The sequence below is a fragment of the Antedon bifida genome, chromosome 6, assembly GCF_963402885.1.
Source record: "Antedon bifida chromosome 6, ecAntBifi1.1, whole genome shotgun sequence".
NCBI classification, from domain to species: Eukaryota; Metazoa; Echinodermata; class Crinoidea; order Comatulida; family Antedonidae; genus Antedon; species Antedon bifida.
In genome coordinates this window covers 2,681,990-2,708,357 of record NC_136231.1, presented here as the reverse complement: position 1 = coordinate 2,708,357, position 26,368 = coordinate 2,681,990, and the positions used below count along the sequence as shown (strand labels likewise).

At 31.6% G+C, this 26,368-nt stretch overlaps 2 protein-coding genes and 1 non-coding gene across 7 annotated transcripts in view; 2 read left to right on the top strand and 1 right to left on the bottom strand.

Moving 5' to 3' along the window:
• The window catches only part of LOC144845794 (ras-specific guanine nucleotide-releasing factor 2-like), a 111,459-nt gene extending 109,801 nt beyond the window's left edge, over positions 1-1,658 (top strand). For 3 of the 4 annotated variants that reach the window (XM_078703233.1, XM_078703235.1, XM_078703232.1), the window contains one exon: positions 185-1,658. In XM_078703233.1, the coding sequence (XP_078559359.1) occupies positions 185-301 (117 nt within the window). In that variant the 3' untranslated portion in view covers positions 302-1,658. The remainder of the gene's footprint in view (positions 1-184) is intronic. The other variant, XM_078703234.1, reaches the window with a different exon arrangement.
• A 6,485-nt stretch (positions 1,659-8,143) lies between these two features.
• Positions 8,144-26,368, top strand: part of LOC144845797 (proprotein convertase subtilisin/kexin type 4-like) — a 33,298-nt gene continuing 15,073 nt past the window's right edge. Inside the window, exons 1-7 of one of the 2 annotated variants that reach the window (XM_078703238.1) lie at positions 8,144-8,301; positions 9,020-9,421; positions 12,055-12,156; positions 13,711-13,830; positions 20,861-20,989; positions 23,999-24,075; positions 24,530-24,618. In XM_078703238.1, the coding sequence (XP_078559364.1) occupies positions 9,233-9,421; positions 12,055-12,156; positions 13,711-13,830; positions 20,861-20,989; positions 23,999-24,075; positions 24,530-24,618 (706 nt within the window). In that variant the 5' untranslated portion in view covers positions 8,144-8,301; positions 9,020-9,232. Of the gene's footprint in view, positions 8,302-8,429; positions 8,488-9,019; positions 9,422-12,054; positions 12,157-13,710; positions 13,831-20,860; positions 20,990-23,998; positions 24,076-24,529; positions 24,619-26,368 lie in introns of those variants that run through there. The other variant, XM_078703239.1, reaches the window with a different exon arrangement.
• Positions 11,744-11,815, bottom strand: Trnad-auc (transfer RNA aspartic acid (anticodon AUC)). The gene has a single exon. It is a non-coding gene; the product is annotated as a tRNA-Asp (tRNA).

The window sequence follows — 26,368 nt, the reverse complement described above, 5'->3', positions numbered from 1 at the left end:
CAGAAATGACAGCGAGCTTTCATTCTGGATGGTAGTAGAAGGAGATGGTAACCATAACTCTGTAATTTCCTTTTTCCCAAACAGAAAACCTGTTTTTTTTATTTGAAAAAGGCCAAATTTCTTTCAATTGTAGTATTTCACAAATTGTATAAACTAAACATTTTATTTTTGTATTCTTTTAAAGGTTATCCACTACTTGACAGATTCAAAGCGGATACTAGATGATGATGAGCTGTACGCATTGTCTTTGGAAATGGAACCACGCCCGTCCGGTAGAGCACGTCATGCGCAGAGTATCTGAACCACCAGATTGATATCAAGGTACCGATTAATTATTGAATTTGATATAAATATGCTTTATACTCAAATTGATATTTGGTGTTGGAATTTAGAAACGATGTTTTAATTCAGAACTGAACCTCATCTGGCCATAGGTGGCGTCCTTGATCTTGATGAAACTGGGTTTTCTGAAGAGAGTTGTAAACTGTATAGAACATACTGCAAAAAAAAAATTACAATATCTCAGCTATTGCTGAAAATTCACACACACAAAAATGATCCTGACATCTATTTTTGCCATTCTCATCCTGCATCCTTTTGCAGGTATTTGTTGACTAATTTATCAGACTACAGTTATCATTGAGTTATGAGACATTCTACTCTTCTCCTGCAATATAACTCAGAAGATCTTCTAGATTTGCCGTCAACAATGCTCAAGTGACACCTCAGAGAAATAATCAACAGGAGTGTGAGTAATTGATTGTCAATCATTGTTCATGACATCATAATTTTTAAAATTACCAATACTTGTCAATAAGTTATAAAGCCAGGCAAATATGATCACTATATCATATTTCCACCTTGACTACGAATTTCTTGTCTCACATGAGAACACATCAGAATTAGTTGTTACAATTTGTTTCCATCTGAAAATAATATCAAAGAAAGTTCAAGGACATTTTTAACATTTTAATTTATGAAAATGTTTATTGTTTGTAAACAGGCTTTACATGCAGGGTATAAACATTGATTTTTAAATCCACTAATTGTGTTTTCATTGGATATGTGGTATTCTACTATCTACTATCACATGGTATTGTTTAGAGAGAGAAACTGAAATGCTAGTGGCATTCTTTTTTTGATCAATTTTTATGGAAAAGGTCTTTTTATAGCTATGTTATTGGAGTGCCTTGTATTGTAAGCGGGTGGGAGAATTTTATTAGAGAGAGCAAAAATATATAATATTTAATTATTAAAATAGACACATTGAAATTTAATGTTTAAAAAATTAAGCTTTTTTTTATATATAATCCAACATCTGGAACGATGTTTTATGGTCACATACCATAATCCAGTAGATTTCAAGTTGTGACATTTTATTACGGTATTTTGCATAACTGATTTATCTTTTTTGCATAATCTAAACGTGTTTGCAGTTGTTGCAAATACCGCTAATGCCAGATTATATTTAAAGTAGGCGATACTCACTTTTTGTTTTATCAGATTCAAAATGATTTAGATCATTTTAGAATCATTACCAGATTTGTACCAAATTCAAAAAGGGCGACGACAATTTTTACTTTTAAAAGGTTTACTTGAAAACGCAGACTGACATGAAGCATAGAGATATTATCTCTATGCATGAAGACAGATACAGATATACAGACAGATAGATAGACAAACAGACAATACACCAGACAGACAGACAGACGAGACACCAGACAGATAGATAGATAGACAGACGAGACACCAGACAGATAGATAGACAGACGAGACACCAGACAGATAGATAGACAGACAGGCAGACAGACAGACGAGACACCAGACAGATCCTAATTCATTTCTGGCTAGGTCGATTTCTCTATACTAAGACAGGCATAGCAATTGCTGATTAGACAAAACCTAGGGCTAGTATTTTAAGTGCCTACTGTCAAAAAAAGTTTTTTTTAAGAACAATGTACAGTACACACTATCCTTATCCTTATTACTTATTTATTTCCAAAACTTGGGAAATGAAATATTGGAATATATACTTTATAAAAGTGTAGCCAAGCCGTAAAGGCTGCTATACTTTTTATAAAATACATCTAAACATAGAGGGTGCTACTTTAGAAAAGAAAAGAATGGTTTGCATGTGTAACTTATGCTAATTGCATTATGGGAAATATTTTTCACCCACCAGCGTATTTTCACCCTTTAGTTAACCAAAGCAGTTTAGAAGTGGAACCTAAAGTTAAATTATGCACTATCCAAATGTTTGTTTGTATATCCTAAACAATCGGAATAAATTGCACCTTTAGTGGGAGATGGAAGATAACTGGAAATATTGCCAAAACTCCCACAATTTTCGAGAGATTTTCAAGGTCTGAGTGTTTGAGATTTAAGTTAGATTTTGATGGAAGTTTATGAACAAAGGGTATGGATCTTTTCCGTTTTTAATAAGCGTTTTTAAACAAGCATGTTAAATGCTATCTTTTTCTTTACGCAGCTACTTTAGTATTTTATAATATTTTTGGATATTTTAGTGTTTAAAGTTATTGGTTATTGTGATAAAAAGATAGAAGTTTACTGGAAGTTTCTTCTTTGAGATATGTATATTTAGCTTGACGCTAGAGCTGTTGGTTATAGATAAGTGATTTACAACTAGTAGGTCTTACATTTTGATACAATTTATATATTATATTATACTATCTAATAATAAATTTGCAAATTCAATATAGTAACTTTTTTAATAATGAGCATATGGTAACAATTGCTGCAAAAATAGTTGTAAGATTATTTAACTGTGTGATTATTTTATTTTAGAGCTACAGAGAATTCTGTAGGGTTTTCTCTTAGAGATTAAACAAATTCATGGCATCAACATGATTCTACTGCAGTTACTGCTGTAACTACATGTTTTACTACAATTATTACTTAATTTTAGTTTGTAACAGTCGCTGCAACGAGCAGTGTGTACGATTATTAAAATGATTGCTAAATATTTGCTGGTTAAAGAATAACAAAAATTGTAGTTTCTGCAGTAACTGCAGTAGAATCCTTTTGGTCCCTGTGCTTGCTTTTATTTGTAAAATAAGTGATAAAATGAAATGCTGGATTTGTATTGGTAACTGTAAAATTGTGTTTCCCTTGAAACGTTTAAATATTGTTATTATTAATTTATATGTTATTATTTTGTCTTTCTGTTTTTCCAATTTTAAAGTACTATCTAATTTATTTAATTTATATGTTGATTCTTTATTTTGATTGATGAAATATTATTGTTGAAAGTAGTTGGCTGGTTCAGACTTCTTTTGTAAATGTAAACAATCTGTTCTCTACTACACCTAGGAACACCGTTTACCAGATAGTTAGTGTCATTTGTTTAATATTTTGATTATTAAGTGTGTTTTTATGTAGAATATCTTATGATTCGCTTTTGGTGTAAATTTATCCTTTCATAATCTTTGGATGTTAATTATAATTAGTAATTTTTATTTGTATAATTTTATGTGAAAACAGCTGATTATCATTGACAAGTTTTAAAATGTGTGTATCCCTGATGCAATATTCTATAGGAAATATATGACTACAAAATTGTTGGTATATAAAAAATATTTATATTCAAATTTGATGCTTTTTTTTATAGATTTAATTTCCAAAAAAAACATGAATAGTGGCTTATTTTTAAGATATTTTGTGGGTGAGGTTACATAAGTTACCTCTTCATAAAATAATAATAAAGTGATAATAGTAAATTAATTTAGATTAAAAAATTGTAGATAAAATTTAATTGAAGTTACAAACCATTCTTGAAATAGTAATCATAACTTGTTTTTTTTTTAAATACAATGTTATATCCTTTAATGAATGATTGTTATTGTAACCTATGTTTTGCTTTTTGCCTTGCTGTAAGAAAGTGCCTTGATAGAAATTCAAGTTTAATTAACTTTTTAAAATAATTATGTTTTATTTGAGTGCATAGTGAAGAATACAAAGTAATGTAATATTACTGTACAATATTCTAAAAGGCCTAGTATTTATATTCACCTTAAACAAATCCCATTTAAACATGCAAACAGACCTAACAGATATTCAATAATAATAAGTTCTTTGATGAAATTACTGCCATAGACAAATTTAGAAGACACTTGACAATTGTACTCCTTAACCTGTGTGCAGAATATAAACAAAAGAAAAGACGTACCTTTGTGAAGAATGGGACCAACAGGTGGTAAACACCTCAAAACGGTCCAGTCCCAATTCCACAATGGCTGTATATGTGGACTAGTACACCGGGGTAACCCCCTACTCATCTCGAAAGATGTACTAGGTTCTTTAAAGTGCACATGAGCTAGATGTGTACACTGGACTTGGTTATAGCCCTTTTCCGAGAAGACTCATTTTACCACTAGAACCATGGAACGAGTGGGCCTCGAACCCTTGCCGATATTATGTCTCTCTGTCTTAACCTCTCAGCCACTCACTCGCGACGCCCTCTTGCAGTACCTAAAATTATTTCGTACTATGAATTAGTATGTGTGGCATGGAAAATATTTAACTTATATTCTTTCAATGAACATAATGAGTGTTTGATAATTGGTGATTTTTAATGTTTTATATCGATGTATTATATATTCTTGTATGTTTTTAGTTATTGAGATGCAAATTACTTTATTATTGCTGTATTAGAATGAACAATATAACTAACTATAATATTTTATTTGTAATTTGTAAAGAATTTGCTATCTTGAATATTTCATAACAAATTGATGTACATTTTTCGCATATGTTAACAAATGTTTGTATTTTATTACATTCTACTAAAACTTTATTGCTTTTACAGATGAACAAGTTGATTAAATGTTTTTGTATTATTTACTAATTAAAGTACTTTATCATTAATATTTACCCAAATGTCTGTACTGTATCTCCACATATTCTATAATACAGCATCACATGTGTATCACATGTGTTTCCTGTATCATGAAAAGTTAGTGTAGGTGTTAGGTTAGGGTCTATGTTGGCAACACATGTGATAACACATGTGATGCTGTATCACAGAATATGTCTATGACAAGTTTAGACACAGTACTGAGAATTGGCTATCAAATTTTGATGTGAACTATAGCGGCATTTGTATGTGTACTAATGAAATGAGCATCGAAAGTGAGTCAGCAGCAAGATATGTCATTACATTTCTATTTATATGTACTACTTTATTCTGTATAGTGATAGAGCTTTTTATATCTAATAACATAAGCAGCTTGTTTGTACAAGCGATATATGTTCTGTATTTGTTTTCTTTTTGTTTACGAACAACATGAGGACCAAATGAAACTATACACAATTTTTAATATTCTGTAAGGGTTATATAAATCTAATAATTGTGTTAATGTGCAATATTTGGAGATCTAAAAATATATACAAATAAAAGCACTTTCCTTGCTAATTATCTATTGTATTGTATTATTTCTAACGTTTATCAGAGCCTATGCTGTCGTATACAAGCACGTGTGGGTAAAAACCTTAGTAGAACATTCGTGTGTGACGATATAGAGGGCGTTTTTACAGAAAGCGACGAACTTGTAACACACCCATTACGGTGATCTTTGATTACCTCTTCCGATATGACTTTTAACCTGTAATAAAGATCTTATTTTCTAAGATTTTTGTCTGTAACAACGATACTAGGGACGTGTTTGAATTTAAAAGCAAACCACCTAAGAAAATGATACTGTATACAGTACTACACAGATAAAACACAGAGCACCGTGCATTCGCGTGTGACGATATAGAGGGCGCTTTATAAAGAAACATTAACACAGTTATGCCATGGATAGACAAAAGTATTATATTATATTAGAATATTATTAGAACTTGAGAGGAGAACCTGGAGGGGAGATCGTGACTTTAAAGTAACCACTCTTCCCTGGAGTAATAAAGATTACTAAAAATGAAGAAGCACATGGGCTTTTTTTCGAGGTTTTATGGCTGTCTATTTAATGGAAAATAATCCCATATGCAACTTTGTTTCTGATTATAAAAAAGGTCCACTTGTTTAGGCCTGACATTTGCAACCCTCAAAATACCTCTCTCTCAAACTCAAAGAAAAACAATATTTATTTTCAATTTAAAAAAAAAAAAAAGAAAAAAAATCCGTAGAGGTTCGAACCCAGTCTACTACAGTAGAGCTGAGAGCACCCAAACCTGAGCATTACCCGTTACGCTACAAAGCAGTACATGACTGAGCAGCTGATAATAGTCTATTTATACGTGTATTACGTAATTCATCATTACGTCATAACTATCATATTAACCTTGTTAAAACCAAAATGATCAGTTAGCTCAGTCGCCTGAGCGTCGTGTTGACAACACGTATGTCGTGGGTTCGATTCCCACGCTGGTCGGTGGAATAGAGTTAAAGGTATGCGACCACTGTGTTTGGGGTTCACAGAATTATACGTCCCCCTTTCCACCACACATCTTGAGAAGGCACTAGCAATGCATCTGGTGATGATGTGGTGGAAACGACCCCAAGGCTGTGGCAGGGCCTTAGTGCTGAGGCAGGGAGAGCACATTTTTTACTTTTTTTTATTTAATTTTTTTTCAACCTGTATTCGTAAATATTTTATGCTTGCCGCCCTCAATTTTAAAAGAAATTGAATTTATTATTTTCATCGTAGGTGTACGAAACGGTTTGGTATGCCGTGCGCTGTTATGCAATAGTTGTGCAGGTGTAGTGGGAAAGATGGTATTGTTAGTCATTTGCGGTCAACAGGCCACACTGTTAAATTTTTTTGTTAATCAATGTTGCTACATTGGTAGCGAAATGTCCGATTCATGCAAGATATTGTATTGCAATATGTTATGAATACACGTTTATGGTAGTTGGTGTGTATGGCCGGGGACCTTGCAGCTCTATTTTAAACAGTTTGGTATGCCGTGCGTTGTTATGCAAATGAGTTTGTGCAGGTGTATGGGGGAAGATGGTATGTTAGTCATTCGCGGTCAACACGCCACACTGTTACATTTTGATGTTGTTAATCTTTACATTAGAAGATTGTTCAAATCATGTAAATAAAACATTTTCCGGGCTGGAAGCTAGCAGCTCTTCTCTTTTAGTTTGCAAAAGTAATCTCGAAAAAAACTCCATGTGGAAAAGAAGCCCACACAAGAGTACTAAAAATGAAGGAGCATATGGGCTTCTTAGCTTTTCGAGGTTTCATAGTAGTCTATTTAATGGAAAAATGAATGCCATACTTCGTTTCTGATTTTGTGGCGGTGTATTATGGGGGAAGATGGTATTGTTAGTCATTCGCGGTCAACAGGCGACACTGTTAAATTTTGATTTTGTTAATCAATGTTGCTACATTTAATGTCCGATTCATGCAAGATATTGTATTGTAATGTTATGAATAAACGTTTATGGTAGTTGGTGTGTATGGCCACGCCATTATCCCAGAATAAACATGTTTGTCTCCGATGGTATTTGTATGTGGTTAATTCATTTTATATATTGTACAGTTCCTAACTTATTCTATGTTTATTTCTTGTAGTTTTGTATATTTAGGTGTCAGTGGGTTTCCTGCTGCTGTAGTGATAATTATCAACGGTATTGTAGTTACTGTAGTCGAATTGTTTTGACATTGTTTTTTATTGTAATTGTTGTTTTCTATATCATGTTTTTTGTTGTTGTAGGCCTATGTTTCTTATGGATGCACCTTCCATTTGGTCAAGTGCCACTGTTGTAAAAGTGTAATCTCCAAATAAATTATTATTATTAATGGAGAGTGAAATAAGATCAAATACAGAACATTTGCAAAGATGCCGATTTAAAGTGTATATATATAACTTTATTCACAATCTCAGATAATACAAAGTACATGCAAAATTAATTGAAGTTGTGAATGGGGTTAAGCTGTAAGCTAATGCTTTAAACCAACTTCGAAGCTTAGGCTAATTCCGCCGCCGGGCCAAGCCTTATACGAAGTCGAGTTTATAAAGTAGAAACCCCCACTAAAATTTTAAAGTCGCATCTGGATAGTTGATATAATAATTATGGCTCTGTGACGTGTGTGTAGTAGGCAGAGGTAACATAGCGCCCCCTCGTGCTGCTTACTCAAGCGCATCATACGTATACACAGTACACAGGAAGCTTCTGTGAAAAAGTTTCCTGTTACTTCTTTCAATCAACCGATCTATTTGAAGCGTAATTTGTGGTTTAACAACGGACAAAGCTGCATAAAAGAACTATAGAATACATACATATTATAACAATACTTGAGTTATATGGTTTAAAGAATAATTGTCAGTGAAATGGTAAGATTTATAGTGATTGTCATTGTACCGAAACTGCTTTTGTATGATTTTTTGTGAACTGAATACCGACACTATCAATCGACTAGGCTAGGCTAGCAGCTTAAAACAATTACTTGGCCCTACTTTACTGTTTAGAGAGGCCTAGGGGTATATACCGTGAACGGAATATGATCAATAAGTCATAAGGTCAAGTAAGTAGGCCTAGGCTTACCCGTAGTTACTGACAGTGCTGTTGTATATTTAGGCCTAGTAAACAAATGCAATGTGTCAAAATTGTATTGATTGAGATACTACTTTATGAGAATTAAAATTTATTTAAACTTTTTCTTAGTAAATATTTTTTTCTTTTTGCTTTTTTTTTTTTTATTTGTTCGTAGTCAGAACATGTGTGTGAATAATAATTTAAATATGGTCACAATTTATATTATTCTAGTGAAAAAGTCTAACTATAGCTAGCCTAGGTCCTACTGTAGTTATCTATGTCAATACTTCAGGCTAACCTATAAATATCTGAAAATTTTCAGAAAGTTTCCAAAATAATGTTTTTAAATTATTTATGATAAAAAAAAATTGGGTCTGCACCAAAATTTTGGTTTTCAGTCAGGTTTTCTCCCAGTATTGGGATGATGTGTTTTATTCATGTTTTTAAATCTTTTTATTTAGACAAAGTAGAGATATTAAATGTTGGCCTAATATAAATGTGTATTTGTTTTTTCAGATTTACTAAAGAAAACAAATATGGAATACCACTGATGCATCACTGTCATCTTTATTAAACTTGGTCCGAAAACATTCCTTTTTCCAGTCCAACACAACATTTCTTCTTATTTTTCCAATGTTTACTGATGGTTTAGTAAAATAAACCAATTTTTCTGTGTAAATACCTATTTTCTTGCATTCTTTAAAAGCTGAACATAAAATTTCTGTTATAATGTTTCAACACTGGTCTATAGAATTATCAAGATATTATTTTTATTTCGCTGTACTTTTGAGTTTTTTAAATGTTTATGAAGTGGGTTCAGTTGCTATATATACCAACACTTATGCAGTGCATGTTGAGGGTGGTAAAGAAGCGGCAGACGCTGTAGCCACTATGCATGGATTTATTAACATGGGTGAGGTAAGTACAGTAGGCCCTTTAATTGTTTACAGTACAATGTCATGAGATTGAGGCTTTTGGGGTTATGTTAAACTACGTTGAATCAAAATGGTCAATACAGTATTTATTTACCTCTACCAAGGAGGTATGTAGTCAATCGCATGTGTTTGTTTGTTAGCAGGATTACAGTACTCGAAAAGTCATTGCAATATCTTTACCAAAATGAAAATATAGATAGATGTGTGGTCAAAGACCATTCCATTAAATTTTGGAGCCAATTCTGGACTACTTTTAAGTATTATTTTCAGACCTACTAGTGTTAAAAGATAGAAACAGAAAATTTTCAAAAGCTGGCTAGCAGTCAAACAAGTAAACTGAAATTGCACTTTCTCGAGAACTGTTTGTCCAACAATCTTCATTTTTGTACAAGAGGCAAAAGTTATAATTTGTAATTTTAAAATTTTTTTTATTGATTACAATACAGTTAGCTTTATTTTGAATACCTCTTCTATCCTCAGTATTTATTATGCGAAGATTTTGGTTATTTCACAGCAAAATCCTCAAACTATGTAATTCTGTATTCTTAACTCACCAACCCCTACTGTACACTTAACAGCATCCATGTTGTCTCCATAAGGAAAATTTAGCATAGATTAGTTAGCATCCTGTAGTACTGACTTCCACTAGCAATACACATGTTCCATTATAGATTGTATTATAGATTTGCCTTTGGATAGTTGACCTCAAACAATTAATTTTTTGTACAATCTTTAAAGATACTGTATTAAAATTTAGTTTTGAAATTTTAATTTAAAAACTAAATTAAAACATATTAAAATATGTTTTGTCGTACTGTGTGTTACTGTACAGTCGTACAGATAAGATTTTGTTGGTATAATACTCTAGGTACTGTGCAGCGACTTGATTGCCTGTACTTTTATTTTATTTTATTCAATCAAAACCAACAGCGATAAATACTGCCACTAACGGTTTGAAACATAAAACAATACAACATCAAAAATGGTTAACAAACATAAAAAACGGTTAACAAACATCAATACAGTAGGCTCATTTAAACTTAGAATCTTACAGTATGTAGATCTGATATTGATAATGAATGAATATATTGATTTTGACCTACTGTATGAATATTGCTATTATACTGTAAGATAAGACAGCAGCGACCAGGAGTTCATACACTGTACAATCAGTCTTGAGAATAAAATATAATAATATTGACGATGGACATGAATAGAGGAATGACCACTAAACATGTTTTAAGCTCTGTCCACACTACCAAACTAGTTTGACAAAAGAGTGTGATGTGCCCAGATATGGTAGTGATATGCCCAGATATGGTAGTGATATGACATCATCATGTCCATATACGGGCACATCATATTCACATAAAGTTTGATAGTGTAGACACAGCTTTACAGTGGTCAACATTAATTATTTAGAAGTGTTGTTACTGTATAGGCAAACCTCATTACAATTACATTTTATGTTAATTTTTATAATATCAACAATAAGGTTAAATTTACTAGATTGCTGTACTGTAATTTGATTGGTAAAGAGATGAAATAATTGTTTTACTGTACAGCTACTGTACTGTATGTTTAAAGATAATAATCTTTAAATAACCAGTTGTACTGTACTGTAGGCCTTCGAAACAGTATACTCTACCTTATTAAAATATAAGATAAAATACTGTACGAACTGTTATTAATTAACATAACTGTATTATATGTTCCTACTGTCCAGTACATTTCATTTCATCTTTTATTTCGGATAAAATAATAAAATTCTCCATAGCTCAAGAACAAATTAGTGTCTCCATTATTATAAAATATAAAGGGAAAATATATTAACTCATCAGGCAATGAACATTAATTCTAAACCGCCCGGTGATATACTGAAATTTAATTAATTAATTTGAAACGATAAAGATGAGGAAATCTGTGAGAATGAGAAACAGTCGCCCCAACCGAGACTCGAACTCGGACCGTCTGCTTGATATGCAGATGTTCTAACCATTAGACCACTGGGGCTTTCATGGTATTGTTCAAACTCGATTGGATAGCGACTCTTTAACATTCTCGGCATGGTACGGCGGAACAGCACTAGTCCTCAGTTGTACACACGCGCACCAGAGATCAAATTGATACGCCCTCATCTTTCAGTATTTTTATCCACGAGGCGGGATCTCCGAAGAGATACTTTTATATATATAAACTCATCAGGTAATGAACATTAATTTTAAACCGCCCGGTGATATACTGAAATTTAATTAATTAATTTGAAACGATAAAGATGAGGAAATCTGTGAGAATGAGAAAAATTTGCCCCAACCGAGACTCGAACTCGGACCGCCTGCTTGATATGCAGATGTCCTAACCATTAGACCACTGGGGCTTTCATGGTATTGTTTATAAATAAACCGACTGTGATCTCTGGTATAAAATAAAAAATAAATAAAAAACGAGTCAAGATACCATGTGAAATTAAAATATTTTTGAGAGAAAGACAGTACTATGTGTGATACAAATTCACAGGATTTTACAGGTTATACTACAGTATACTATAATACTAAATATAATTAAAGTAATTAGCATTTTAAGTGTATTAATAATTTAAAACTTATTTCTGTACAGATTGTAGATAACCATTTTCATTTTATTGATCACCGACAACGAAGAAAACGATATGTACAGCCATCGAGAGACAGACACTATCACCTTCGGTCACATCCACATGTAAGTTGGTTACACACAACAATAAAACGAATAAATGAATATTCTATTATGAATTACTAATAACAGTTTTGAATTTTATCATGTTTAGCCATTAATGTATTGAATGGGATTATACTACTCAGACAGCTTAACAAATTACTTTAGCCTAAATTGAATGGATTGAGATTATACTTAAGCGTGGGATTATTATCATGTCATAAATGGGCACTGTAATAATTTTTAAACAAAATTAAAAAACCCATTATTTAAGAATAACATTATACTAACTGTACAGTACTTTTGCCAAGAAAAAATTTATTTACAGTACATTAAATAAAGTAATTATTCCGCTTGAAGTATGTTACAGAATGGTATTTAGCGTCTATAACCCTAAGTATGTAACATGATCTGTATGCTATTATTAAAGGATGTAACGGCACATTGCATTGCTGGCGTACCACTCAAATACTATATTAAAAAATAATTAGTGTTAATAAGTAAATAATAGTTAATGAAAGTCTTGTTTTTAAAGTGGAAATTACATTTTAATGACTATAAGATTGTGATTCAATGTTTTTAGACCAATTTCTCTCTTTCCATTGAAATGTTATATACTTACCTTTTTTGGCAGATACAGACTTATTTATTTGCTTTATTAAGCTATACCGTATAACTGTATTACAGTTCTTTCTAAAATATACTTAAGTATTTAGTATGTATATTGTAAAACAGTGGCTGGAGATGAAAAAATTATTATGTTTCACCTCCTTGATAAAAATAATCATATCTAACTGTACAATTGTACCTACCAATAATTGCTTTACTGAGCCTTAATATGTCTGTAACTGTACCTTATTATTAAAACAGTATTTACATTATGCTTGACTTAAAATGAAAGTGACAAGTGAATGGTGTTTAATAAATGGTAACAGATACTCTTGCAACCATTGTTTCATTTTAATGAAACGCTTTTAATTAAATCATCAAATGGTCCAATAACACGGTACGGTTGTACATGCACTGCACGCCTGGTGTTGTGTTTTAAAATCTGTTTTAGATCTGCATTCAAAGAATTTTATAAAAGTAACGAAGTGAATATAATGTTTAACACTTGATTTTCGAAATTTATTTTTTTCTATTTTAATAATTTAAATAAGACCCAACTGTACAGTATTTGAAAACATTAAACAGAACAGGATGGTGAGGAATCGAGAGTAAGTGAAAAATAAAGAATGTTGAATAGGGCAGGACTGGAATAGGCCATTCGTAGTTATATTAATTATTCAATTTCACTGCGAAAGAAAAAATATTGATTTACTTATTGTATAAAGAAAGAAACAAACAACTTCCATACAATAGACTTCCAGTTGTTTTGTCCTCAAGTTTGATCGGGTAAATAACCTTTTTCTTGATCTAATCTTTAGTCAAAGTGAATACAGATGTGACAAAAAATTGGTAAAAATAATTTTTCAGGAAGACAATATAATAACAAATAAGTATTTTAAATTTCTTTCAATGTCCTTTTCAATATAAAAGTATACATTTTTTATAAACTGTTTTTACTTGAATTTTTAGGTAAAATCATTTGAACAACAAACATTAAAATCAAGAACAAAAAGAGGAGGTTTACCTGGAATTGAACCCGATAGTAAACTGACTTTTATTGATCCTGATTGGAGGGCCACCTGGTACTTGGTAAGTTCTACATTATGTAAATCAACCAATGTAATAAATTTGTTTATGCAAATGAATCTATAGTTACAAGCATGCATAGTAATTACTAGGGTGTGTTTATAAAAGTTGATTTCTCATAATAAGTCGGTCATTACTATTGTAATTCATAAGTCTATTATGTGTCTTGCTTACCTGGATAAACCGACATGGGCATTATCCCCTTCAAGGGGAGAACATAACCCGAAAAGTAAAATATTATTCTGAACTCCCCTCCAAGACAGTGGTTTGTGCATTTGTAATGGCTGGCCTTCCGGATTTGGCAAGGCTTCGGAGGCCAGAGTTTACCCTGTCAAGTGTCAGTTTTATTTTGTGAGATTTCTTTAAATGGGAACTACTGTACCTATATGAAACAGCTTCTCAATTTGTTGGATTACATTAAATAATAGCACTAACTCTAACTGTATGTACTGCATCCTGTAAATTCATACTCACGTACAGTAAGTCAATGTTTACATTATCTGTATCAACCAAGTTTCACATAATTAAAAATGCTACCATTCTGAATGTATTTGTAGAAGTGCTTTTTCATAGTTTCAATCCCAGTGAGACTTCCTGTATCGTATGTGCGGGTAATGAGTTGCCTGCTGTTCCTGCCTGCCTGTCACCTGTGGGGAAAAAATGACAGGTCCTAGACAACCACTGTTGGCCTGCGTTGGTAATTGACTTGTCGTGTTTAGGTTTTCAAGGCAGCATAATATCCACATTTGTGGAAGACACGCAAGTTTACAGTTGTTTAATTGTATGCACGATACATACAATTCTGTTTTTTTTTTTTTTTGCTGTTTGAATTAGAGTATGCGACAAGAAAACCTTGACTTCTATTCTTGGTTTTTTACAGTATGACATAAAAATTTTAATATTTTAGTATATTAAAATGTTACTCAAAAAGGGTGAGAGTACTACTACTAGAAAAGAAAACAAGTGCTGTATGAGTGGATTGTAAAGAAAGTAAAACAAAGGAGGCACAGGCTAGTCAATAGAGGGTGGAGACACTAAGAGTAGAAAACAATGAAGATAGCTTGGTAGATATAAACAATTTAGAATGAACAGTGAATAAGAACTAAATAATAACTCAAACGGTAGTTAATATTGAAATATTTTTTTAAAATATAATCTGTCAACTCTCCCAATACCGGGACACTCTTACTTAGGCTTGCCTTATGTCTGGTTTTCCGAAAAGTCTGAATTGTGATGTGTTTTAAGGGTAAAAATGAATTTGGGACCTTTTGGAACTTGTGAGAAGGGTTTCAGATAGTAGATATTTGAAAAGTTGACTGTGTATAACCAGATAAGCTTGTTTTGGAACATGACATTTGGTTGATGGCGTGAGCGTTCAAGAGAACCAAAAAATAATTGAATTGTTGGCTTGTAATACATCGCACAACGACTTTACAGACTAACCGTATTGATTGTTTGCATGAAAATGCGTCAAAACGACTTGAATATAAATTGAATTTTTTCTAATCAATTATCAGTTAAAGAACAAGTCTTATTGATGTTAGATGTTTACTTTGGTATTCTTAACTCAATATTTCTTGTTAACAATCAATAGCTGGAAGCAAGGCTGTTAAACATTCTGAATCAATAAGTCCTTGTTAAAAACGTAAATATTTGTGACATACTAACAAGATTATGGTAGTATCCTTATAAATCTATAAATAATTCACACCTGAAGAAAATTGTGTTATTATTTTTTAAGATGTATTGTCCCCCAAAACATGAAAGTTTAATAAAAATCGGACTTTCAATAGGCCATTTTGTAGTTCTAATAAAGTTAATCACTTCCATAAAAAAAGACAAAATGTTTTAACTTTAATATAAAAAGACAAAATAAATGTTTAAATAAAACCATTAGCTGGCAGTGGCAGCCAATTTGACTATTTTCTGCTTTAAATTACAGTTTTTCATCTAAATTTTTTTTTTTTCGATCCAATTTTTGGTCAAAGTTAATAACTATTATGTGGCAATAAAATGGCATAATTCAACCCAAATTTGTTTAAGAATGTTTTTTTCAGGAGGACAAAACATCTTTAAAAATAAGATGACTTAAAGCATAGACCATCTTTCTTACTGTATATATTGTCCATTCAAACACACTACAGTAGTAATTATAGTGTAGGAATAAAATTCTATGAGTTGGCTTCATACAGAATGTAGACTACGTTACTATTAGTGCTAATAATTTAACTTTCAATGAGTTACTGTATTCTGTACTAACTACAGTATTTTGTTATTTTAAATCAAAGAAATGAATTTAAACAATTATGAATTTAACTGTAACAGTAACCCAAGTAGATTGGAAGTGCACTATCATTTTTAAGTACAAAATTAACCTTTCTAGACAGACACCAGGCTCCCATCCAAGGGTTTGCACATTTACTATTCGTCATTAATGGAATTCTACTCGAAGCCTAGAGTATTAGCAACAATAATAAGTACTTAATGGATATGACTACACAGTACTGCATGATTAACTCAATTATCGTGACATAACATTGGCTAGCAGTGTTCGCTTTGGCTGATAGATATTGTATCTGTCTCACTTTTATAGCTTTTTTCAAAAGGTTAAGCAAATCTATAAAACTTTCTCTTGTCTGACAATTATTCTAAATTACAGTTAGAAATGCTGATTCACTTAACTTCCATTTGAAAAGAAAATTCTACATGGCGGTAATGAATGTGTCTACCTTGTAAACCAAAGATTATAACAACAGTATTAAATTAGTTGTTGGTTGCCTTTAATATGCTTAAATATTTGTATTGAGTAACAAGTTAGTTGAAGTTTTAAACATCAAATTGTCCAATTCCAACAAAATATATTACATTACAATTACACCTTCAAGACCAAAGAAAGTGTCCCTAATAACAGTATCCCCAAAATAAGGGTGGCTGAAATGTTAAAACATACTTTAAAATTGCCTTTCATTTTGTTCACAGAAATGTCCCCAAAATAAAACTCCTCCTGTTAAGGGGAAAGTTTCCAATGAGGTAATACATATTTTACCATTATCCAACACCTATTTTTGTGACATCCCTTTAAGGGGATACTTTAATGAGTTCCTGAAGGTGTCCCTTTAATAGGGGTTTATCTTGCTGTAGTGTGTAACAAGCATTGTAAGTTCCCAGAGAAGAGTACATTTTTCATGTTTACCATAGTTGAATTATTCCCCTACTTGATTGATTGTTACATTATGAAAGGCTGCTATGTTTAATTAGATATTTGATGAGATTTAGTCTATTATAAACATTTTTAATTAACAATTGAAACAGCTGTTTGTGTTAACTTGTTGTTATGACATTTCTACTGGTAAGTTGTTTATCAACTAAATTACCGTTTGAAACTAATTTAATATGTATTGTATAGTATAATTAAGTGATTGAATAGTATTCAATTTGGAATTAAATGAATGATGGTTTTAATGGTAGGGCATCTACATACTATCAAATAATGTAGAAGAATCCAAAATTCTCAAAGGAGCTTTACATAAATATACATCACAATTTCAGTACAAACAAGACTTGAAGAGTGCATTAATTAAGTTAGATAAATTACATTAAATAGATATATTAATTATAAAAATAAAAAAAAATCTTGGTTTTATATCTATATATCTATCTACTTTTTCACATTAGTCGGCGTCATGGCTGGGTGCTTTCTATTTTCTTCTGTAAAACTTTTGTTCGAATGTCGAGGTATGCCCCAAATTATCCAAACAAACTTTCGTTCCATTATTTTTAAATTTAGCTTTTTATTAACTGTATAACAATGATTGGTAAAGTTTACTTAAACTTTTGAATTAAAAGTGCGGTCATGGGATCTACAGTCGTTATTTATACAAAATCTGAAGTTGAAAAAACTGCTGATTTGAAATTGTAATAAAGTTGATTACTAATACTAGCATAGTATACATTAGTTTGTATTGATATTAAAGAATAGAATAGATTCTACAGCATCCTGGTTTACCGTATATGAGAAACAGATACCGAAGAATTTTAATATCTTTAATAAGTGTAATTTCAACAAACATGCTTTCCATAACAGATAAAGGTGATTACAATGTATCATCTAAATAATCAAACATTTATAAGATGTAACTAAAGCTCTGTCTACATTATCAAACGAGTTTGACAAAAAAGTGTGATGTGCCCAAATATGTTAGTGCTATGCTTACGGTAAATATGTCAGTGATATGACATCATCATGTCCATATTGTCACATTTTTGTTAAATAAAGTTTGGAGTTTAAAATAAAATTACTTTTTGCTAATTTCTTGCAGCGTTCAGTCTGCTAGTAGTACAGTAGTAACAGTACTATCCAGTAGTTCAAACGTTGTTTGCAATGCAATTAAAATCACAAAAAAAATGTTTAATTTAATTTAATGTTTAATAAATGTTTTACTTGTTTTCATTTTATGAGATGAATAGTATTTTATCTTTTTCTAATTTAAAATGAATTACAGGTAATTCGTATTGTTGATTATTTTATGACTTTACATAAACTGTCTGTGAATAACAATTATAATTGAATTCAAATAATGTCATTTAAACTGTATACTGTGACTGTATAATTCAAAAGTCTGTGAATTTAACACATTTATGCCATTGATATTATGATTATACCATTATTTGTTTGCTCGGCCCCAAACTACTGTAATGTAGTTTGCTAGAAAAGGAAGCCACGCTACTGCGCCACTGATGGACTGAATTTGTCGCGTAAATATCAATGTATGGCTTTATTGTTATTTTTTCTCAGTTTTAATATTAGCATACTTCATAATACCAATTAATACTTAAGTATGATACAGCCTGTACTTATAACAATAACTTTATTTTTTGTCCTTTGTTATTACTTTTAGTGACATCATTGTTTTCTGAATCGTGCGTCACAGAGTTTTTTGCTTTGGGACAATTATCTAAAAATAGGCCTACAGTATTAGTAAACAAGTACTGTATCCCAAGTTGTCACTTTACTATTCCTCTAGCAAAGATGTTTATAATCTTTTCCAGAGGTAATACAGTATTTGTCTGTTACCTTTTTTTAATCTTCACGTTGTTTTAAATGTTGTAATTTTGTATTTTATTGTTGGATGATTATGTTTTGCTTTGGAGACCCACTTGATAGTTTGATTTAGTTCGCTTTTGGGAATCCTGTCTCTCTATTGTTTGTTATTTTTTGTTATAATTATGTGAGACAAAATAAATGAAATGAAATGAATGAAGTGTGGCTGAAATAACTCTTTCAAAACATGTTTTACAGTTCTAAATGTATTGTACTACACAAGTAAGAAAAAGTTTGTAGTATACATTGAGTTTCCCAACGTTTTGATCAATATGCTTCAGTTGTTGATTTTTGCCATACAACCCTCCAAACATTACTGTTTTGATTATAGTTTTCAAAGTTAAACATTGATAAAGTGAAAAATCCAATTCATTTCACACTTTCACAGCCTTCGATTTAAAAAACTGAACATATACTGTAGTAGTAGTAGTAGTAAAAGTTCCTTAACTATACTACAGTACTGTAAATATACTTTACTGTATGTAATACATTATTTTATAGTGTGTCCCATTAGTTGTATGAAGACCATTATTTATAAAACTATTTATTCAATTATGTAGAGGTGAGAAATGAGATAATTACAGTAAGTCCAGACTAAAAGAATAATTTAATGCCAATGTAGTATCATCTATAATCTTTCTACTACATTGAGAATGTTTATCTCATAATTTAAATGAATGCTGGCTATTAGCTAGCAGCATCTGACAATTTATCATACCTTTCATTGATCACACCATAAATCATTTACTGACAAATAATTGTTTTTATGCAAACTGTGACCAATTATAGGAAATTTTGTTTGTAAAAATATCAATTCCTAATTCATGTGAGTTTATTATTATACTGTATATCATCATCATATGATGAGAGATAATAATACAAATAAAGTATTGTAAATAGATAATAGATATTTTATCTATTTAAACAAATGATAGTACAGTATTTATGACCACCTGAATGATGTACAGCATTGTTTTGTACTATCCATAGTTAGACCTAAAAAAATAGACAAATATGCATTTTTCATACATAAAACAAAAGAAATATAAAAACTTTTCATTTTAGAACTATAGAATAACCATTTATGCTTCCTTTGATGAAAATGATATTTTCACACGTCCAATCAAATGACGTCATGATTAGTAAGCAAAAATATCGATTTATAATAATAAATAAATAACGATTTTATTGTTTTTATTTATCATGACGTCATTTCATTGGAATTTTAAAAATATTATTATTTTTTTAAATATTATCAAAGACAGTATAAATAATTATCCTATAGTTCTAGAATAAAAACCTTTCTAATTTCTTTTGTTTTATGTAAAAAAAAATGCTTATATATTTATCGTCGATCGTTATCGTCCTAGTGTAAATGGGCCTTAACTGTAGGCCTGCCTACTCTGGGCTAACTACATCTTCACCGTGTCAAATAGTGAAAAAAACAACTCCAGATTTATTCAAATACCAATCATTGCTTTGATGACCTTTTAAAGCTTTTTTTATGCTAAAAAGTTTAAACTGGCAAAAGGACATTTGTAGCTAGCAAAACAGTTCATGAGCTTTTCAAATCCAGTTAGGGGGAAAATGGCTGTGGTCATTAAAAAAAATCTGATAACAAAACAGAAAGTCCTAGAAAGTGCTGTTGGAAGCCTTTTGCTATTTAATCCCCATGACTGAAACTAACTCACCCAATGGCAAACTACAATATATCTTGTGCTATAAGTTTTTGGCAGCCATACTTTCACCATACCCCCTGCGACCCCCCTGACTGAAACTAACTCACCCAATGTCAAACTACAGTATATCTTGTGCTGTAAGTTGTTGGCAGCCATACTTTCACCATACCCCCTGCATTGAGGTATTTCATAATTATTCAACTTGATTAATTTTGAAATAACATGTCAACTGTATCATCTTGTTTCATTACAGAATCGAGGCAATCATCGAGACATGAATGTGATTCCAGCGTGGGAACAAGGCTACACAGGGAGAGGAGTTGTTGTGTCAATCCTGGATGATGGCTTGGAAAAAAACCACCCGGACCTCGAAACCAATTATGTATGTTATTAAATATTAAAATATAATTATTTTTATGTACACACCAAATTTCATGCTAATTGGTTTTTGCTTAATGTAAGCAAAAAGTGTTATGTTTAAAAGTATACAATTTTACATACTGTCAAAAGTATAGTACTGGGAGGGAAATTAATAGTGGTATCTTTCCGTCTGACAAGCTGCAACCCTCCGGTATATCTGTGACTCTTTGGCCTGGATGTTGATGTTAGATTCAAGAGAAGGAGACAATAAACGTTAAAACCAGTGGGATATTATCTTGTCTTGGATAGATGCATGCAATTCTCATTTTAAAACATTCCGTTCGTAATTAAAGATTTCCACTTCTTTATACTTGACTTCAACGTCAGACTTTTACAAAGTCATCATAGATGTGATTTGCTTAAGAATATTTAACATTTGATTTTGTGAACTCATTTCAGCTACAATTATGCTTCATTTAAATTGCAGTCTAATAATCGGGCAAAATGCAATTTTTATTCCCACATGCACCATTTCAATACTTGCATCTATTTTCACACTGTTTATACTGCACTTAGTGTTCTAAACCTCCATATGGTCTGTTTGCACAACCACCATCTACTTTAGATATTGCTGTAAGGAGATTTTCATGATAACATTTCCTTTATCACTGGACACATGCAGTATGTTATCAGTAAATTATGACCATATTATTTTCTGTCTAGTCTGAACTGGCAATACCATGTGAAAGGGCTTTTGTCACAACACTACTGTACACCGAATTATGTATCTAAATGTAGAATACACAGCCACATACATATATCTTTTGGTAAATTTATCATACTTTATATACAAATTTTCAGGTACTGTAGTATTAGTTTTTATAGCAATTGCCAATAGTTATATAACTGAAGATCTTTCGTTTTGTGTGCATTGGAATTTGATTGATTATATTTTTTATTAAATAAGTATTGTTCCCAAAATATAATCAATATACAGTAATATGAATAGGCCATTTTGTAATTTGAATCAAGTTATTCCCTTCTGAAGAAAGAAAAAAGCAAAAATAATGATTTCCCAAAGACAAAATAAACTGTAAAAGTGTAAGATTTAAGACACACACATACACAAAAATGTTTTTCAATTCAATTTTTGGTCAAAGTGATTGACTTTACTACTATATTTTTTTAAAAAATATATACAAATTGTTATAATTACTAATGCTGTAGTTCTATATCAAATATAGGATGGTTAGTTTCACTGTAATTTAGCTCTACGGTAGAAACAACACAACATAACTAATGTCATCTCTTGATCATTGGGAAATTAACCATTGCTTGTCAATTGGCAACAAGAAAAACCTTCTCATTTAGTTATTTTCGTCATGAATTACTATCTAATTTTACCTTGGCAAACCATTAAAGGCTTTTCAGATGCAGCCGACTTCTTCTCGGATCAAATTGGTAGTGAAAAGAAAGTCTAAATGTCACGTACTAGATTTAACTCGAAGCAAAAAAGATTAACACAACATTAATATATAAACCAATGGATGTAGCAAGTGAAAGATGCTTTTATTGATGGCGGACAAACAACAACTTTTTATCTCCGATAATTAGATTTAAATAATCATGGCAATTAGGTTTGTTTTAAAAGAAGTTAGGAGTATTATCCATCATTTCACTGCCTTTTGATGTTTGCAGGTATCGGTAATTTTGAATTCTTTACAAACATGAATCAATTTATTGCCTTAAGGACAATTTACATTAATAAAAATATAGAATCTATGTTTTTCCTTATGACCATTTACACACAACGTGGAGCTGGTGGGTGGTTTCCGCTCAAGATAAATACAGATGTGGGACAAGCTACACGGCTTTCCGTATACAGTCACCGCTCGTCTGTAAAAGTGGCCTTTATGATACATTTCTAAGACTTTGTTCAGATGGAAAAGAAAAAATGAACGAAAATTAATAAAAAGGAAATGAAATGTATATTTTTGATCAATACCAATACTAAGTGAATACTAAATATTCAAAGGTTTCTATTTTTCTATTTTTGTTAAACTAAATACAGTGTACAATATGTCCTGGTTACCTTTGTACATGTTCACAATACAAAAATCCCCTACTGAGTTTGGCAGGCTATTTTGTGTTTTGACATTTGGATTGTCATAATTGGAAAATAAATCTTTTTTTTAAAAGAGTAAAACTACACATTGAATTTGAAAATGTTTTTTTAATTCCTGTATTTTTGTTTATTATTGATCTCATGTATTATAGTCATACCAAACAGAAATTAGATTCTGTGTAAAGCTGGGTCCAATTGGCATTGGCAACCAAGTTTTAATGTACACTCCTACAGAAACTATATGTAGTTCTGACTAGTGAATTCTTTAAAATGTCAACTTTTGTAAATGGCTTAAAAACTCAATACCTAAAACCTACAATAACATATTTTATTGTTTATTGTTTCTTGACGTTTAAAGGTCAAAACGCAGATTAATAATTCAATTGTTTTGGTTATGTTTCTAATCAAAATATTATTTATTATTATACGTCCCAACTCTGATATTTTACATCATTTGATAAAACATTCTTGAATTATGATATTATGATAAAATGTTTATTTTGTAGGCTTTGACTACCCTGATTGACCTGACCTTGGTCGTCGATCCTCAGTTGTCGCAAATTGAAAACTCCCTAAGCTCTTACTGTAAGCTATGTCTACACTATCAAACTACAGTTTGACAAAAAAAGTGTGATGTGCCTAAATATGGTAGTGATATGCCCAAATATGGTAGTGATATGACATCATCATGTATGGGCACATCACTTTTTTTATTTCATAAAGTTTGATAGTGTATACAGAGCTTTATTCTTTTCAGATACTTTACCTTTGTATCTTAATATTAAATACATTTTTATATTTCAGGATAGAAAGGCACATTGATTGACCTGACCTGGAAAGCTCCCTATTACTTATTCTTTTAGACATACTTTGATTTTTAATATTGAATACATTTGTATTTTTCAGGATAGTAAGGCAAGTTATGATGTAAATGATCATGACAATGATCCACAACCACGATATGACTTCCGAAATGAAAACAGGTCAGTATATAACATATAAACACTGTAATAATAATAATAATGGTAGTTTTATATAGCTCCTAATGTACAGTAAGCGCTTTACACACAAAAATGATCCTAAGAAAAATTAATAAGAAGCAGAGGAACCATTTACACTGCTCCATTTTCCAGCACTTTGAAGCTCCCATATGAGACTGAGAGCTTGCCAGAACAGTATTCACAGAAGCTTGAGTGAAAAAGTAAAATGGTGTAAAGACTTTTTATAACAATGTTGATTGATGTTGCCACTTTAATAGTTTGTGGCCGATCATTCCAAAGACGAGCAGAAGAAAAGATAAACGATAATATATGATGACCTATCATTTTACGAAGTTTGCACTCAAGCAACTTGTAAAATGATAATCAATTATATACATATTTGACATAATTCTTTAAATGCTGCTTATTCATTCTTGAATTTCATAATTTCTTGCAGACATGGCACTCGGTGTGCTGGAGAAGTAGCTGCTGAAGCCAATAACAATGTATGTTCCGTTGGCGTCGCTTACAACGCCAATATTGGAGGTAACACTGAATTTATTCATAAGCAAGAAATTAGTATTGGGACAAACTATCAACATCATTCATTCCTAGTTCCTGCCATAGTTGGTTATAAACTTCTTGTATTCTTGAAGTTGATGGAATGGAATCGCCATCAAAATCTTACTCTACTGTATTCTTTCTGTTAAATACTTGTTTTCATTCAATGTTTGATGTGACTCCTAAACACCAGTTTCTCTAAGAACCAGAAACTCCTCAAAAACCAGACTTTCTAGAGGTCCAAAAGATTCCATAATATCTTTTACAATTAAAAACACATTCCAATTACTAGAATTTCTGGAAAGTCAGACACATTAGACAAGCCTGTGGGTATTGAGAGAGTTGGCTGTATTACGTTGTTTAAAAAAGTATGTACTAATCGCAGAAAAGTTTGTTGTCTATGTAGAAGTACACTGTTCATTTGTATGTTCGTTGACTTTTGACTTTTCTGATTTTTATTTGCGATCACAAAAGAGGTCTTTCTGCTGAATATAGTACCAAGGTTAATAGTTGTAAACCAAGAAATTGATTGAGAAATTGTTTTCAAAAGTTTACAGGTCCCTTGCTCTGAAAGCAGTTTGTAAATGAGAAGGTTGATGACTGTAATAGTTATTTTCATTAAACCATACAAGATGAACTCTCATCTTTTAATATACACGCATTCTTTAATCAGTTGAGTTTTGACATTTATTTATTTTTATTTCAATTTCAACCTAAGGATATTTTTTCCTCAACAACAGGTTACATATAGAGCATATTTACATTTTTATTACTTCAAATCTTTTATGCCTGAAGCTTTAACATATTTCAATTTCCTCCTTAAGGATTACTTTAAAATAACCTTAAAGATTCATGTAATGGTTTCGCTCTAATGCAAAATTTGCACGCTTAATGATCTTGTCTTTAACGATGACAGTTTAGACTTAGACTGACGTCACAGATCTGTGTTTTAATGATCAAGATGTCATTTTGAATAAATAGCCTTTTGGTAATGACTGCTTCTTTGGTACTGTTATACACAGTTGTTTAAAAACACTTGTGTATAGAATGATACTTTGATATTTGTATTGTTCTGTTGAAGGTAATACCACTAATAGACAGGCAGCCCAGAGACATTTGGTTAGATGAGCTAGGTACCAATATCTGACTATTTAAGTGTGTTGGGGGTCACTTGATGTCAATGAAAATGGGAGTCTGCCGGGTACCCCCTGCTGCGTCTAGACCGGGGGACCCCCGAAACGTGCTAAAAAATCGGCCCCGGTTAGATGAGAGAGATACCACCTAATTTTACCACCATGGGATGCCCATTGGCATCCTAATACCAGTATCACAAACGACAGACTTTTTCTCTGCTGCAAAAGGCCCGCCAGACCCCCCAAAAGGAGGGCCTAAAATGGGGTTAGCATAGATGAGTGAGGTACCACTCAAAATTAATGCCAAATGAACAAGTTGTGTTCATACAATACTAAATGGATAACAACAGACTAATTGTCTGCTGCAACGCAAGTGCCAGACACCCTAAAGTTAGACTAGAGACCCCCTTCCCCCAACTAGCCCAGCTTAGATGTTGTAGATACCACCAGCAATCAATGTTATATGATTTAGCACATTGTAAGCAATACTAAATGACCTATTACAGACTATCTGTACACTACCTTGGCCCTGGCAGACCCCTCTAAAGTTAGACTAGAGACCCCCCCTTTCCCCAACTACCCCAGCTCAGATATTGTAGATA